The sequence below is a fragment of the Aspergillus neoniger genome (assembly GCF_003184625.1).
Source record: "Aspergillus neoniger CBS 115656 unplaced genomic scaffold BO87scaffold_37, whole genome shotgun sequence".
Classification (NCBI taxonomy): domain Eukaryota; kingdom Fungi; phylum Ascomycota; class Eurotiomycetes; order Eurotiales; family Aspergillaceae; genus Aspergillus; species Aspergillus neoniger.
Window position 1 is genome coordinate 197,728 of NW_020291165.1, and position 15,979 is coordinate 213,706.

General features: G+C 49.0%; 7 protein-coding genes across 7 annotated transcripts; 4 read left to right on the forward strand and 3 right to left on the reverse strand.

Moving 5' to 3' along the window:
* The first annotated feature begins 724 nt into the window (after nucleotides 1-724).
* BO87DRAFT_379880 (Zn(II)2Cys6 transcription factor) lies at nucleotides 725-3,044 on the forward strand. Its single transcript, XM_025624174.1, has 6 exons — nucleotides 725-1,154; nucleotides 1,218-1,654; nucleotides 1,704-2,397; nucleotides 2,441-2,550; nucleotides 2,605-2,704; nucleotides 2,754-3,044. The coding sequence occupies exons 1-6, from the start codon at nucleotides 923-925 to the stop codon at nucleotides 2,903-2,905; spliced, it is 1,725 nt and encodes a 574-aa protein (XP_025475902.1). The 5' UTR covers nucleotides 725-922; the 3' UTR covers nucleotides 2,906-3,044.
* Nucleotides 3,045-3,330: 286 nt separating this feature from the next.
* BO87DRAFT_462299 (alpha/beta hydrolase) lies at nucleotides 3,331-4,513 on the reverse strand (the record flags this gene model as incomplete). The annotated part of the gene is made up of 3 exons (XM_025629149.1): nucleotides 4,213-4,513; nucleotides 3,469-4,143; nucleotides 3,331-3,398 (listed from the first exon to the last, which is right to left on the reverse strand). Exons 1-3 carry the CDS (start codon nucleotides 4,505-4,507, stop codon nucleotides 3,331-3,333), a joined length of 1,038 nt encoding a protein of 345 aa, XP_025475903.1. The 5' UTR covers nucleotides 4,508-4,513.
* A 343-nt stretch (nucleotides 4,514-4,856) lies between these two features.
* On the forward strand, nucleotides 4,857-6,203 carry BO87DRAFT_367133 (FAD-dependent oxidoreductase; the record flags this gene model as incomplete). The annotated part of the gene is made up of 3 exons (XM_025621870.1): nucleotides 4,857-4,922; nucleotides 4,996-5,899; nucleotides 5,950-6,203. 3 exons carry the CDS (start codon nucleotides 4,857-4,859, stop codon nucleotides 6,201-6,203), a joined length of 1,224 nt encoding a protein of 407 aa, XP_025475904.1.
* A 250-nt stretch (nucleotides 6,204-6,453) lies between these two features.
* BO87DRAFT_317557 (putative exo-polygalacturonase) lies at nucleotides 6,454-7,984 on the reverse strand (the record flags this gene model as incomplete). The annotated part of the gene is made up of 5 exons (XM_025619771.1): nucleotides 6,454-6,812; nucleotides 6,872-7,183; nucleotides 7,245-7,327; nucleotides 7,395-7,651; nucleotides 7,706-7,984. 5 exons carry the CDS (start codon nucleotides 7,982-7,984, stop codon nucleotides 6,454-6,456), a joined length of 1,290 nt encoding a protein of 429 aa, XP_025475905.1.
* Nucleotides 7,985-8,696: 712 nt separating this feature from the next.
* BO87DRAFT_462301 (DODA-type extradiol aromatic ring-opening family dioxygenase) lies at nucleotides 8,697-9,871 on the forward strand (the record flags this gene model as incomplete). The annotated part of the gene is made up of 5 exons (XM_025629150.1): nucleotides 8,697-8,776; nucleotides 8,831-8,974; nucleotides 9,035-9,221; nucleotides 9,300-9,428; nucleotides 9,508-9,871. The coding sequence occupies exons 1-5, from the start codon at nucleotides 8,737-8,739 to the stop codon at nucleotides 9,869-9,871; spliced, it is 864 nt and encodes a 287-aa protein (XP_025475906.1). The 5' UTR covers nucleotides 8,697-8,736.
* Nucleotides 9,872-10,040: 169 nt separating this feature from the next.
* On the reverse strand, nucleotides 10,041-12,499 carry BO87DRAFT_390179 (bifunctional terpene synthase/polyprenyl synthetase family protein; the record flags this gene model as incomplete). Its single annotated transcript, XM_025624920.1, has 8 exons — nucleotides 10,041-10,355; nucleotides 10,407-10,654; nucleotides 10,708-10,871; nucleotides 10,922-11,076; nucleotides 11,125-11,725; nucleotides 11,777-12,072; nucleotides 12,116-12,135; nucleotides 12,211-12,499. 8 exons carry the CDS (start codon nucleotides 12,497-12,499, stop codon nucleotides 10,041-10,043), a joined length of 2,088 nt encoding a protein of 695 aa, XP_025475907.1.
* Nucleotides 12,500-13,671: 1,172 nt separating this feature from the next.
* On the forward strand, nucleotides 13,672-15,596 carry BO87DRAFT_445150 (2-heptaprenyl-1,4-naphthoquinone methyltransferase; the record flags this gene model as incomplete). Its single annotated transcript, XM_025628151.1, has 7 exons — nucleotides 13,672-13,890; nucleotides 13,947-14,009; nucleotides 14,076-14,550; nucleotides 14,581-14,696; nucleotides 14,757-15,011; nucleotides 15,091-15,181; nucleotides 15,475-15,596. The coding sequence occupies 7 exons, from the start codon at nucleotides 13,672-13,674 to the stop codon at nucleotides 15,594-15,596; spliced, it is 1,341 nt and encodes a 446-aa protein (XP_025475908.1).
* Nucleotides 15,597-15,979: the final 383 nt, after the last annotated feature.

The following is a 15,979-nucleotide window of genomic DNA, read 5'->3' on the forward strand; positions in this document are numbered from 1 at the left end:
ATAGATGCCCCTGGTGAGTAGCTGTCCAGACGGAGGAGTGAGGTCCCTGCTACCTGGATTACAGCCTGGCTATCATTGAATAGGTGAGTTCTGGTCATGGCTGCATCTTGGCAGGGTGTCTCCTCCTGCAGGGAAGCTGTAAGACCTCGACTTCTCATGTCTCATTACGTGACTACAACATGGAGTAACATGTTCTGCATACTTTGGGAACTGACTATTGCAGCAGTGGATTCCTAAAGAACGGAGGAATACCGACGATGTTAGAAGGAAGAGTTCGAGGGACTTACAGGAAGAAATCTGATCAGTACAAGAAATTAACAACAAAAGTTAAAGGTAAGGGAAGGAGCTTACCGGGCACTCAATTACTACCCACCAAGATCTATTTCCCCTGTTGTAAATGGTTCCTTTCTTCTGTACATCTTGAAAGTTTTTTACTAAATATATAATTACACTCTTCTAGAATCCGATAATGACATCATTTTGCTTCACCAAAATCCATAAAGGTTACTAGCAACAGTCCGTCCCATAAATGTTACCACCCATAGGAATAGGCGTATATCCACCAATCAGCAAGCACGCAAAAGTTGAATGCTGAATCAGCCACTGGGACAATGCGGGGAAAACACCACTAGACTCAAACGGGAAATTGCTGGCCCCAGGCCCCGCGAGGGAGACAAGACTCCGCATTGGCAACAAATCAATAGCCGACAAGCTGCCATTTCACCTCGCAGCCATACCCGTCCTCCTCTCCTCTGTCGTGTTCTCATCCCATCCCTCCCCCCATCAGGCCACACTCGCCGTCAATCTCGTCCTCCTGTCCAGTAGGCTGGATGAATCTCCTGAGCCCGCCGATGTCCCTGTCCGTTTGTTGTCCTTTCCCCGCAGCGCTGAACGCTAAGGGCCTCTTGCCCCACAGCCTGCCATGAGAATCGGACGAGGATGTGAACGTTGTCGGGTTCGTCATATTCGATGCACCACTCGCGCGGGCGCCTCGGCTTGTAATGCCTGTACTCGTCTGGGACGGTACTGTCGCTTGGATCCGCCATTTCGTTTCAAAGCCGTCCGACATGTATACCAGAAGAGTAATGGCATAGCCTCTAAGTTTGAGTTAGCCTGGGATCCGTGTCAGACATGGGTTAATCTCCCTCAGTCATGTATGCTGGAATCAACCCTGTTGGTTGTTTGTGAATCTCTTGGCATGCTGATGGGTTGTATAGTAAAGTTTGTGCAGGAATCGTCCGATGAGTCGGACGAGGGCAACACCACCGATGCTCAACCTGATGCCCACGATAACGACAATAATCAGGATGCTTCTGATGACGCTCAGAGAGATATATCCGACCAAATATCCATTTTTGATCATCTGCCTTTTCCTGAAGTCCTTTATTCTCAGGATGAGAATATCCGCCATCCACATGTGGACTCAAGTCCCCCTGTGGGGTCTCCTGTCTTCAACGATCCCCCCATCGTTGCACCCTCTGCAGGCTTATCTCCTTCTCTTTTGAATATTGTCTCGCCTTTGGCGTCTGCGAGTACATGGACGAGCTCGGCGTCACCGCTAAGCTCGGTGAGTCCCCGTCCGAGCGGCTCACCGCCGTTGAGCTCCCGTGAAGCCCATCTACTACGACTGTTCATCCAGAAGATTGCACCATGGGTAGGTCTCTTCGTATAAGACGAATCTATCAGTCTAATACTGTTTTTAGGCCGACATATGCGATCTTCGCTCCCATTTCAGTACCGAAGTCCCTCGTCGAGCCTTGCAAGTCCCGATGGTGCTGAAAGCTGTGCTGTGCCTCGCAGCACGACACGATGCGATCATGTCCAACGCTAGCGACTGGGAGGCCTCCGAATATCACGGACAGTGTCTGGAGCTTCTCATCTCTGCTCTAGCGTTGCCAGAAGAGACATATGATGATAATCTGCTTATTACTGTGGTCACCCTGCGGATATATGAAGAGCTCGAGCGTGCAACAGATGAAAAGTGTCACTTGTTTGGGTCAAACAGGCTCCTAAATACTATGTCCAAGTCCGCTTCTTCTGGCGGTCTCGCCGAAGCAGTCAGTTGGCAATTCCTTCGCCAGGCAATCTATGCCTCCCTGGTGCAACATCAACCGATGCAACTGGATCTAGCCAACTACGAGCTCTCGTCCGTGTTCCAGCGCCGCGATGATGCTTCATATGCCAACGTAATCATCTTTTTGTGTGCGAAGATCATCCAGTCCTGCTGGGGATCACACTGCAGCTTTGTTGATGAGGGCGAGTGGCAGCATCTATCTGAAAGCGTGGAACAGTGGCATCGTGGGCGGCCAATCAGCTGGCAGCCGTTGCAATACAAGGATTCAGATCCAGCAGAAAATCGACCGTTCCCTGAGTTATGGATGATGTCTCCATCAGCAGGTATGTATTAGCACCTGACGTGTAGCTGTCGCTGACCATATAGTCGTCGGTCTACAATACTACCATGCATCGTGTATCCTTCTTACCTCGTCCCACCGGCACTGGAATGTTTCAAGTGATTACGAGCTGGCGCGGCTGCGGCGAACAGAAGAGGTATGATTAGTCTGAGGTGGCGATTGGCGATGTGTCCATTCTAACTGGCTACAGAGGACCATAGCATCCCATCTGGTCCGGACGATAGGACTTTCCATGTCAAACGAGACTGTAGAGAATGCATACTTTATGGCGTGCCACCTATTACATAGATGTGAGTCTACAGATGCCATTCAGACATGACGTGTGCTAATAAGTCTTAGATGGCTACTGCCTCCGCCACCCCTCTGAGAAACAAGGGTCCTTGCAATTCCTCCGCCGGGTAGAAAAGGCGGTTGGGTGGCGAACGAACTGGATGATCCGGGAGCTTGAGGCTCAATGGGGAGAATTAGCTGAGATGGATCGATGGGATTAATGTTCACATACTCCATATATGGTATGGAGTGGAGTGTGGAGTATGGAGTATCAAGGTTGTCTAGGCAGGGGTCCAATCTGAATCGCATGTCTGGTTAAGAATTAATTATATCTTACAAATCATGGAGTTATGAAGTCAATATTCAGCCTTAATATCTCAGTTATCCACCGAAATCATGTTTATAAGTGATTGGTCGGAGAAAAGCCGCCGTCGGCAGGAGAGACGATCAACCGGCAAGTCACTAACTGAGTAGCCTGCAGGGCCTTCTAATGAGTTCTGCTTTAAATGCTACTACTGGCCCATTGTTTTTGCTTGGTGGCAAAGATGTTTGGGAAGCTGATATATAAACGGATGCTTCTTGAAGGTCTACAGTCAATTATAGAGCAAAGGACAGGAATCATGCATACTGCTAGGCCATTTTCTATCTAATCATGCAACGCTCCCTTAATATGACCCACAATCAAGTCTATAAACTGCCGTGCCTGCCACAGATCTAGTACCTCTCATCAGCACACACACACCCTGAACAAGGTAATCAAAAAGCAATGGAGAACAAAACTCACCTTTATCCATATGCATAAACGGATGAGGAACGCCCTCAAACCGTCTCACGGTAACCTCACACCCACCCTCGACCAACTTCCTTGCATACGACTCACCCTCATCACGCAGCGGATCACACCCCGCCGTGTAAATAACCGTGCGCGGCAAAGAGGTAAAATCCGGCGCATTCAGCGCATTAGCATACCACTTCACCTCAGCCAATTGCTTCTGACGTATATCTTCGTCCTCCCTGCTGAGACTGCGCCACTTCAGCTGGTCAAACCACTTTAACCGCGCCCAGTTCAGCGTCGGCGCGTGCTCCATCTCCTGCATTGAGGGGAAGGGCGAGTCGTGCGCTGTGGTATACCGGGAGATGTCGTCAATCACGGGGGTCCCTACCGCTACTAGACGGAGAGGGATTTGGTGGTCGCGGGCTAGGTGTGCGAGGATGAGGGCGATGTTTCCTCCTGCGGAGACTCCGCCGAGGGAAATGCGCGTGGTGTCGAGGTTTGGGAACTGTGTGCGGCCTGCCGGAGAGGATAGGTGTTGGAGTGCTGCGAATGAATCTTGGATGCCGATGGGGAAGGCGTGCTCCGGTACTAGACGGTAGGCGATGTCGACCACGGCGACTTTGGCCTTGACCGCGATGTGTTTGCAGATGTGTGATTCGGTGTCCAAGTCGCCGAGGCCCCAGCCTACATCGCAGTTCTTGATTAGCTTTGGTTTACGAAAGATGTGGACGGGCAGGAGGAGGGGAGACGGACCACCACCGTGAAAGTCAATGTGGACGGGCCATGGTCCTGGGCTGTCGGGCTCGTAGACTCGACAGGGGATTAAATCCCCATTGTGGCCTGGGATAGTGGCTTCGTATACGCGAGCGGGCTCCGGCGCAGGACCAGTGCCGTAGAAGTAAAGAACGGAATATTTGGATCGAAGGACAGCGAGATCAATTGGTCCGCTTGGGGTGTTGGCTACATGCTTATTATAGAGTTCGATGAAGGTAGGATCGAGATGCGGCAGCACGGACGGGTGAATGGGGTTGAGGGCTTCGTGCGACATGGTGGTATATGATAATCGGTGTCCTTGTGCTCTTGTCGGTAGTTGGTTGGATTGGTACTCGCGAGGCTTATCTTATTCATATACTAAAAGATAGGCGACGCCCGTCGCATGTCGCCTCCTCGGCTATTGATATGCATCTGCAGCCATCCCCGCAGTTGCAGCTTATCTATGCGACGGTCCGAAGACGCTAGCCTCAGCCACTGGTACGTACTATCCGATCAACCGACGGATAAGCCACTTGACCAGGAGGATATATTACAGGCCAGATAGTCTAAATTATGCGGAAATTGTTTTCAAGCGAGGAAATGCCAGTCAGATAGATCCTCAACAATATCCCAGAATCATCACCATGGAACCCGTTCTCATTGTAGGTGCCGGCATTGTCGGACTGACTCTCGGCCAAGCTCTTCAGAAGGTAATGAATATGATCCGTATAAGCTGTTCGCAATGTTAGCAGTAACATATGAATGCTAAATAGACACGTCTAGGCCAACATCCCCTTTCGCATTTACGAGCGTGATGCGTCGCCGGATGCCCGCGGTCAAGGCTGGGCCATTACCCTGCATTGGGCCCTAGAGTACATTCAACAGATGTTGCCCGAGGACACATTACAAGCTATCCAGGAGGTACAGGTAGACCCCCAAGTGGCGAAGGACGACAATGGGAATTTTCTTTTCATTGACCTTGCGACTGGCGAGCCCAAGTTCAAGATTCCCCCTAGTACCCGCTGGCGGGTCAATCGGGAGAAGATGCGCCAAGCCTTGCTCCGGGGGATCGAAGACCATGTTAGTTGGAATTCTCAAGTGGTTGACGTGGACGTGAAAAGTGACTCTACTGCTGCTCCATGTCTAGTCCTGGCAGATGGCACCCGCGTGTCGGGAAGATTCGTTATCGGCGTCGAAGGAAGTCGATCATTGGTGAGACGAGTCCTGCGACCTGATGCATACAGCAACTCTGTACTTCCCATCAGATTCACTGGGGTAGCAGTAGATTTGTCCCCGCAAGAAATCAAGCCTCTGCGTTCAATGGATCCCTTGCTATTCCAGGGTTGTCATCCCAGCACGGGCGTGTTCTTCTGGTTCTCCATGCTCGAGACTCCTGACAGGAATGACACTCGGGGAACACCCGACGAGCATTATCGAGCCCAGATATGTATGTCATGGCCGGTGAAAAGTGAGGTAGATGAAGTGGCTGCCACCGATGCTGAGCGGTTGGAGAATATGAAGCGACGCTCAGTTGGTTTCGTGCCGTTTCTGCGATCGGTTGTGGAAGGCATCCCGAAAGGAACCCCGGTAGTGGAAATTAAACTGGCAGATTGGGAATGCTTGGATTGGGACAACTGTGATGGTCGAATCACTCTGGCTGGAGATGCGGCCCACGCTATGACAATGTGTAAGTTTTCTGTCGCGACTTTCGGATGTATGTTGTTCTGACTCGAGCAGATCGGGGAGAAGCTGCGAATCATGGGCTGTTAGACGCCTTTAATCTCTTTCAGGCGCTGAAGAAGGTGTACTCGGGAGAGAAAGGGGCTAAGGATGCGTTGGATGAGTATGAGGCAGAAATGCGGTTGCGCACTAGACGCGCCGTCCGGCTGAGTCGACAGGCCTGCCATGATGCCCACGCTTGGGAACAGCTGAATGAACACTCGGCTATCTTGACTAAAAGGGCTGTCACGGGTGAAGCTGAGCGTTTATAGTGCATTGAATGAGATGCTGTTTATTATGACTAGATGGAAATGTTCAAATTGGGTAAATGACACTTGATTGTTCTCTTAGTTCTGGTTACGTTAAACATATCAGCTCAGATTGGAAAAAGGCCTTCGTCCATGCCTTCGAATATATCTTCCCTACAGCTACATGCTGTGATATATCCCATGTAGTTCCATTGCCATTTTCCCTTTCGAGTATAAGACTATCAACCGTCTCAAAAAGGAGCCAACTACTGGACTAACATCCCCCAGTAGCACTAGACCCAACACACACCTCCCCAGTGCAATTCCACCCAACAGCCCCATCCACATTTCCACACAGATACTCATCTGCAAGAGTCGTATTTCCCGCTATCCGCAAACTCACATTCTCGATAGTGATATCTTCGCACGGAGCAACAGCACTACACTGGAAACTTGCAACCTCCGCCGAATCGACCGTACCTGAAATATCGGTGAAGGCGAGGTCGCGGATCTGAAACTTGGAATTGGTGCAGTTTCCTGAGGCGCCGGAAAATGTTGTGCACTGGGAGATTGTAAACGGAGCACCTTTGAGGTTGTTGGTTTTCAAGTTGGTTGCGACGATGTCGGAGGCATCTGTTGTCATGTTAGGGTTAAATCATCGCAGGGGTTGGATATCGATATGTGAAACGTACATCCCAACCCCCCGCCCCCTCCGTTAGGCGGATATCCGACCTGATCTCCCGTCCAAGTCTTGAAGTACACGGCATGAGTTGTCTTGTCGTATGTGATGTTCGAGATTCTGAGACCCTTGACAGTCTCGAAAGCACCGTTATATTGACCAATGCTGCCAATGGCAATGCCGAGACCGCTGGTGAATTTCGAGTTGGCGATCGTGATGTCGGTGGAGTTGGCTTTCGTGCTGATACTGTCATCGCCGTTGACAACTTCCCAGTTGGTGAATGTGATGTTGTTGCTGTAGATGGTATTTGCGCCATCCGTGTTTTCTATTCAGATTAGGTTAGAGAAGTGGATTGTATCCCTGTCCAAAAAAGGTATGGTACTTACGCGCTGAGTCACCGTCATCGTACAAATTGTTGACGTAGATGGAGTCGAACACTGAGTCCGAGGTGTAGATGACAGACATTGTCCTGCCATCCTGTTTCAGCTTATAGGCTAACATAATGAGGTTTCACAGTATCATCAATCAGTACGTACCACATCTGACTCTGCACGAATCGCAATCCCTTGAACACTGCTCCCGTTGCCCCCGAAACCGTCAACTGGTTGGGTCGCCGTGGGTAATTCGATGTCGATCCAACATATTTATACCAGGTCTGTCCGCTTCCATTGAAGGTTCCATATCCATTTCCTTCAAAGACAATGTCTTTCCCACCCAGGATCCAGGCAGTGGATTGATTCTGGTAACCGACAGGGAGGGAGTGGTTCAACCAGTAGGATATGTTAGTGCTCCACTGTCCAGTGTCAGCAAGCTGGAAGAGGTCGTGGTTACATAGGCTAATACTTACCAAGAGTGTACCTTGCAAGTCAATCTCAACATCATCTAGCCACGTTGTGTTCATGACGGAATTGATATAGTAGGTGTGATTGGTGAACGTCACCCGGCCACCGGAACCACACGTTGTCAGCGCATCGAGGATAGCAGGCACATCATCTATTTCTGAGGAGCCACCTGGTTTGACTTCACATTGGGTTCTCGCATTGCCATTCTTTGCCTGGTCCGATAGCGCGATGGAGGGGATAATGAGAGAGGCGAGAAAGAGAAATCTCAATACTATAAGCGTCATGTCTGAATTTCTCAGTGAAGAAGCTGTCTCAAGAATTGACCTTGCATAAACCACAAGTGTAACTGAATAACAAGCAGGTAAATATACAAGTTTGCAGGGCTGGACCCCGAAATGAAACCCCTCAGTTCCCGGGGTAGGTTTACCCCGACGTGCACGAAGCCCAGCTGTGATAGGTGCAATTCGTCACGAGCATTTTCCCATGATCTACAGTTCCCAGGGGTACGAGCCTATCATTATGCTCGCATATATATTGGGCTTGCATCATGCACATATTTTATTTGTTTGCGTTAGCTGTCATTCATACCAATAAGGTTCTTCAATGAAGCGACCGCGCGTACTAGTACCTAAGATTTCTCCACCTCTGTCGAGGCTTTTGGAAAGCCACTCTTGGCTCTGTATGAAAAACCATCATCGGACCTGTGCACTCTACATATCAGTATACACCTTTATATAGTCTCTATGAACAATGATATTGATGATGCAATATTCACCTATCAATCGCCATCGCCCATCATCCAGCTAGCGGCTAAAACATTAAGACCTCTCCACTTCTTTCCCCAGTCGAGCCAATCTCGTTGCTTTGCTCGACGCTAACGTGCGTTTCCATGATACTGGCAAATAGGGCTAACGGCATATAAAACCGACCCTCAGCCCCGCCTTTTATGCTAGGTTCTGTATCCCCTCATTTTGCTTGGCTTTTCTGAGTGGATATGCGCACCGTCGGGGACGCCAAAGCAACAGCAACGTCCACCATGTCAGATGAGAAACTCCCCACATACTTTATCGGCCACGGTTCGAGAGCCTATAGTTGCTAAATCATAAAAGCAGTTTTCTGACTACCACCAGGCGGAGTTAGCATCCTCTTCAAACCCGGCTATGGGCCCGTTCAACACGATCTTCGTGAGATCGGCAAGGAAATCAAGGCTCTCAAACCGGAAGCAATCGTCGTCACTTGCGGTCACTTCCAAGGTGAAAGTGATGCTATTGAAGGTAATTGGGTCAGAACGCAGAATTCATGCACTGGAAAGCTCTAAAACCATTGTGCTGCAGTGAACCTTAAAGAGCCCACCAAGGTGTGGCATGACTTGGGTCCTTCCTGGCACACGACATTCCCACACGTCTTCGAGTACCAATACGAACATAAATCGTCTCGAGCCCTAGGAGAGAAGGTATTGCAGCATCTCCTCGATCAAGGGATTAAAGCGGCGGGAGTGGAACGCGATCTTGACCACGGAATGTGAGTTCCTTCACTGCGCTTTTGAGAGGCCAAGGCATTCCCTCAATTTACTTAGACAAGTACCCTAACTATATCCAGATGGGTGCCCTTCAAACTCATGTTCCCTGAAGGAGAGGACGAACTGGATATTCCTATTCTGCAGATTTCCACCTACGCAGGGAACGATCTGGATGCACACGTCCGGCTGGGCGAAGCACTTTCGTCATTGTATGTTTTCCACAGTCGTTCGCTCATCGACAACGACTGGAAAGCCAGTACATAGACACAAAGCTAATTCATATACTAGACCTGGTCGCATTCTCCTCATTGGATCAGGCATGATCGTTCACAACCTTCGAGCGACCCGCGAAGGAACGACCGACACAACAGTGGCTAGATCAATAGAACAAGCGGCTCTGAAAGCCTTGTCTGCCTCGACTCCCAGAGAGAGAAACGCGCAATTTCTAGCATTTCAAAAGCGTGAGGATTGGTTGGACGCTCACCCTACAGAGGAACATGTTTTACCGTTATATATGACTCTGGGCGTCGGGCGCGATTGGTCGGAATATAAGGCGTGGAATCAGGACCGGTATATTATAGGACAGTCGTATCTAGCGTTCCGTCTTGGAAAGCTGCCTTCAACGGGCGAGAATTTAAGTGGGCGTCTGTGATGGCCAATACTGTAAAGATAGATATCTATTCACTTGCAAGTTGGCATAACATGCCTTAGCTTAATGAGAGAATGATCTGTTACATATCATGCATGCAGGAGATAGAGGTATGAATGCTCATATAGAGCTAGATTATCTTCTACAACACCCAAAATATCTTCACCATCAATCACAGCTTCAACAAACGCAATAAAGCCTTCAACCTTTCATTCGGACCGAGTTTAGCCTCAACCCGCTCCAGCGTTTCCATCATTGCATCAAACAGCTGCATGGCAGTATTTCGCGCATATGCAAGACTACCAGCCTTTCTCATCTCAGCGACAATATAGCTCTTCATTTCTGATGACAGCTCCTGGCCATTCTCTCGGTGAAACAATAACCCTCGCATCATGTCCGCTGCAGGGCTGTTTTGCAAGGCATGAATAAGCGGGAAGGAGAGTTTGCCTTCCGAGAGGTCTTCGCAGTAGCCTTTGGTTTCGGTATACTATTCCATGTCAATATCCTCTTTAATCAATATCCGTTCCTAGGCACATACCTCATCTGACGTCAAGTTCATGTAGTCATCTCGAATTTGGTAGTATCTCCCCATCAGTGTTATGAGGTGCATAAGATCAGGACACGGCTCCGTCCTCGACTCAATCTCCATAACGCGTAATGCCATTCTGAAGAGCCCACCGGTTTTGTTATCGACCATATTAAGGTATTCGCTGGTTGTTGGGCATTTCTTCAGAAACTTCCAGTGAAGATCAAGAGCTTGTCCGAGGGCCAGCGTCTCCAGTTCGTCTGTAGACGTTAGAAACGGGTTAGAAGAGGGTTGGGTTCTGGTGGCTACGGACCGAGAAAGGCTGCTTTGCACGCTTCCTGTTGCAGCTGGTCCAGATCACGACTCGCCTTCGCATATAGATAGGTTGCGCTGTTGATAGTCTGGGACTTGCCAAATACGAGATGTGCAGCTGGTTTTCCGCGACGAAGCATTGAGTCGTCCTCGATGTCGTCGATCCTAGTTGGTCTGAGCTTATGCAATGGACTGTTATCGAGGGGGATACGAACATAAGAGTGAAGTGGAAGATCATATCTATGACGTGTTCGATGACAGTGGCTGAGGGATCTGGCAAATTGAGCCAAGTCCGCAGACAGTCAATGAACTTTGACATCATCTTCTTTCCGGGCGTTGATCTTGTGTATTCGTACGGAGCCATGCATAGCTACTGCTTTCAGTAGTGTGTCACAGGTAGGCCGGGAAAAGCTTTTACCTGCTCTGCTGGTGCCTTCTTAAACGGTGCTAGAATGTCCCGTTGATCTCCTGCTGTGAGTACCGTAACATCCTTTCTGGGTGTATCGGAAGGTTTCTGGCTTGAAGCTGGTAGAGGATAGCCGTGGAGTTTGTAGCGTATCTTATTGCGACCTGTAAGCTGTGCTCTGTCCTCTGCGGTTGTTTTTAGCTTGAGTCCGTGATATCTTGGTGAGATGGCCTGTGCATAACACGCCCCTCCAACACTTGTGACCCAGAGGGCCATGTAGACTCGCAGGTCAGTTGACTTTGAGGCCGGAGAGGCTTTCCAATCATCGTAATCAATAAGAAACTGTCGCTCAAGAAATAGTATCAGACTCTTCAGGATGTCGCTCGCTTCTTCTTCCGTGTAACCATAGTTGGCCATCAGGACAGCCATGGCATTGGATATAAGCTCAAGCCTGTCACTTGTAGCATGCTTGTCAAAGTCTATATGAAAACTCTCAAAATCGCTTGCTAGCCCGGTAATTAAGCTACCAAGCTTAATGAGTGACGCCACTGAGGCCTGTTCACTCTCACTGATATGTAAACCGTGAAAGATAGGAATGACCAAACTAGCGAACCTTTACCATGTCAGCGCTATGCTACTTTCCCGCGTAGTATCGAGCACTTACTTTCCAGCATTATTTTGACTCCTCTGCTCTTTGTACGCACCAAATGTCATATTGTCTAGAGAGGGCCTCGTCGGAGTTTCCAGCATTGCCGAGAAATTTTTCAGAAGAATTTTCTGCTCATGTTCATGACGCCCAGGCTGCCAAAGTATTTCTGTAAGTGCGTCATAATACGGATTGTTGATTTCGTACCCGCTTTCAAACGAGGTTATTCCGTAGGATCTAGCCAGAATCTGGCTGGCAAGGTCATGAACAATTACTTTGTGCTGACGTAGGTCAATAAACACAATGGTATAGATCTGAATTGTCATAGACTAGTGATTAGAGATAGACACAACACACCTCTGCAGCGTCAAATCTGTCTATTTCTTCTGTATTCTCCCCTTCACGTTAACTCACTCACTTCTCAGATACCAGGGCACGTGAAGTGTGCTTACCGCTCCACAGCGCGACAATGGCAGCGAATTTGAACATCGCACCCCGTTCGATTGGCGGACATTCCGGGTATACATATAAGAAACTAGAGAGGGTTTTGTTGTCCAGAATGGGAACAGTCGACTCCTTGCCTAAAGCTCGGCTCCATTCATCTCTTATCTGGTCGATGACGCCGCTGTCAACAGGCGAAGATGATACGCGACTAGGGATGATATGGAAATAGCCTTCCGGCAGCTCACTAGCCTCGATGGGCCGCGAGTGGTGGAAGGAATAATCGTTAAAGACCGACATGATGATTTGTGGCTGGAGACGTTGCAGATTATGAAAACGAAGCGTCTGGAAGTTGGGGGTAGCCTTAATGCAGGTAAATAAGCGGTGACGCGTCCGAGCGTTTCCCCTCCCCACCGAAATAGTGTGGAATGATAAGATCCTCCATCCTGCATGCTTGATGCGTTTCAGCCAATGGACACTCCAACTCCCGCATATATTACCAGCATGCATCCCTGGTACGTATCCCATTGGTAATTGCTCGCCTGCCTTTTCCTGCAGAGATATTAAACCCTTTTAGGCCAGCTTACCTGCAGACTCACTCCACGACAAATCGAGTAGACTGCCAAAACGATATGCATTTGTACCTCAAGTAGGACTCTAATCTACAATTCCTCATCAGAATGTAATTACTACGCTGTCCAGCTCTTCAAAGACAACTCTTATGGCGAATGTGTCCCGGGGGCCTTAATCTGGGAGAACCCTAACTCTTGGATGGGCTACACCAACTGAAATCAACGTAGTTATATATCACTGCAACTATGCTAATCGAAATACAACAGGAGACATCTGCAGTTCGACCTAGAGGATTCTAACAGGTCATTATACCCAAAGCTTTTTAAGTCGTGTGAGGCTCGCTTTTGTGGAACTGGATTTGCGATCATCGCGACACCACGCCACTCGAGATTTAAAAAGTATAGAATGGCTACACTTAAGGGCGCTCAGGTACTCCAAACTGTCCCTATTGGCTGCTATGCATTCTCCTCATGAGCGAACACAGAAACGCTGCGAATCTCCTCGTCTCATTTGGACCCGATAGGGGCGAAAACGCTAAGCCCAATTGTCCAGCCGGCAATGTAACTCGCCCGTGTTGGCAATCGGACCAGTCCCTGCCCTCGTTTACGTCGAGCTGCTTATGCTTCTGCAGCACTAGCCGCTATCATCCACGGAGATTTTAGGCGCAGTACATGCCATTGGCTTCTATTATTCAATCACCGACTCTGACTATAAATGATCCTTGGCTTGCAGAATTACGAAGAACTGGTTTGACTAGAGCAGGAAACTAATGCAGAAATCGTGTCATAATTATGTTGCCCATATGTTAGGGACTCTCCTGCTGTATTAAAGAGTAGTGCTCACCCCTGCTAGATGAACGGTAAACTTCACATTATTAGAAATCCTGCTACTCTGTGAACATGGTGCTAACCGCTGTCACCCAGTCATTCCAATCTTATGCTCTTCGCATGGTACAAGACACCTTGCGGCGAATTTCAGCCCCAGTGAAATTGACCGACCATGTTGGTGAAGAGGAGGAAGTTCTGTATGATGACCCGATGATCGCCGATTCTGAGAAAGCAATTGTCTGCGTTAAAGATGTGAACTTTTGGAAGAGGGCATTTCTAGATTTCGATCTGGTAAGCATTCTATGACCTTTCAACGAAAATGGCTATAAGCAACTAATACCTCGAAGGGATTTGCAGAATCCTACATGTTCCAAGAGATAGAATGTGATAACTTGTCCAAGATCTTCGACGTAAGCGTCTCTTACTCACAGAAACAACACTGCAGAGCATGTCAAACTAAAGCATCAGCCAACCAGCTGTACATTCAAAACCGCGCCACGCTCGACTCGGGAGGCTCACCGTTCCACCTCATCGTCCGCCTAGCCCAATGGTGGCTACCGAAAAACAACATTGAAAATTCGCGCAGCAACATCGCTTCCCACTACGATACCTCGAACGGACTATTTACGAACTTTCTATCTCCTGACTTGAACTACTCCTGCGCACATTTTACTAGCAATGCAGCAGAAACCCTGCAAACCGCCCAGCGAAGAAAAGTCCACTACATGATCAAAAAGGCGCGGCTTCAATCAACTCACCACTTACTGGACATTGGCTGCGGCTGGGGAGATCTGATCATCGAAGCAGCACGACTCACTGGCTGCAAAGCGACGGGAATAACTCTTTCTGAGGAACAGAAGAGTCTTGCCGATGAACGGATCCGCGAAGCAGGCCTGCAGGACCGAATTCGCGTTTTACTGTGCGATTATCGCAACGCACCCCGACCTGAGAGTGGATAATATGATCGTGTTATCTCGAAAGGGATGTTCGAGCATGTCGGCGCTGAGTATATGGATCAGTATTTTGAAGTAATCTCGCAATTGTTGCCGCCTGAGGATGGTGTGTTGGTGATTGATGGGATAACGAAGATACAACCAGTATGCTATCCCCCCCATCTTGAATTCGTTACACAGAATGGATTATCTGATATGTGGCAGTTCCACGAAACCAACCCCCGAATGGGCGAATACATCGATCGCTACGTCTTCCCAGGCGGATACCTCCCCACCCCAAATATTCTCTTCGATTCTCTACATCGCGGCAGCAAAGGATCATTGGAAGTGACTTCGGTGCTCAGTTCCGGCCCTCATTACGGGAAGACCCTACTAGGATGGAGGGACAACTTCCTGGCAAACTGGGAAGATATCCGATCAGACTTTTGCAGTCGGCACCCTGAGGCTTCGGCACAGGATGTGGGGCTTATCGACGACGCTGGCTGGTGAGTTTCTCCGAATAATAGTTCGAAAATATCACGGGTTGTTAATGACTTAGTATTACTTCGAGTACTGCGAAGCCGGGTTTCGTAATCGCATCTTGGGGAATTATACTATTTGCGCAGTCAGAGCCCCTGAGCGGTTGTTGGGTATGAGGATCTCGATATTGCAGATGCTTAGGGTTGTTTGTTCATAGTATTTTGAGCATAGGTTTGTGACTGTGAGTTCTTGGTTCTTTTTTCCGAGGTAGTGTTGGATGTTGGTCGGATAAGTAGGCTTCATAGTATGGTTGGGATCGGGAGAGTTCGGCTAAGCTTTTAGCCCCTGCCATGGTAGCACCAGCAAATTACCCGAGGTTATATAGTACTTGCCCCCAGAATCTGCTAATTTTCGAAGTGTATACAACTCATCACATCCTGACTCGAGAACATGTAGTACGTAGTTCCCAACAAGACCAAGACCAAATCACTACTTGTTCTTCTCTATGGAGGCGTCGAAGGTCTCTGCTGTGAACTACCACCCTCGATATTGGTGCAGATCACTGCAAACTTAGCGGGTTCTTAAATTTCATCATTGAAGTTGCAGACACGGATCTGTCCAAGTAGACTTCTTAGATGACTTTGTCATATGAAACGTTCTAGTGGTGAGAGAGAGGACTCACCCATGGCTCAACGGAGCCCTCGCCGTTGAGTTGTCGCGGACAGAAGTGTAGTGAACCCAGAAAGTGCCGCTGTCCCAGATTGGATAGCTCGCGGTGACGCAAGAGGCAACGCCCGCAGCATGTATAGGCGGATAGGCGGACGGCTTTTTCAGTGCGGATGTGCATTTTACGGGACTGCCCGAGAAAGGAAATGGTGAGGAACCGGGTTAAACCAACAAGATGTCACAGACAGACGAAAGTGGACGATCATTGGTCTGGCAGTTCCTCCCGCACTGTTGTGGGCCTG

What these genes read in the sequence shown, in the direction of transcription:
- BO87DRAFT_379880 (XM_025624174.1), top strand. Translation starts at nt 923, where the DNA reads ATGAGAATCGGACGAGGATGTGAACGTTGTCGGGTTCGTCATATTCGA. An exon ending in GGTTAATCTCCCTCAGTCAT is followed by an intron (nt 1,155 to 1,217) that starts GTATGCTGGAAT and finishes TGGGTTGTATAG; the next exon opens with TAAAGTTTGTGCAGGAATCG. An exon ending in GGCTGCGGCGAACAGAAGAG is followed by an intron (nt 2,551 to 2,604) that starts GTATGATTAGTC and finishes AACTGGCTACAG; the next exon opens with AGGACCATAGCATCCCATCT.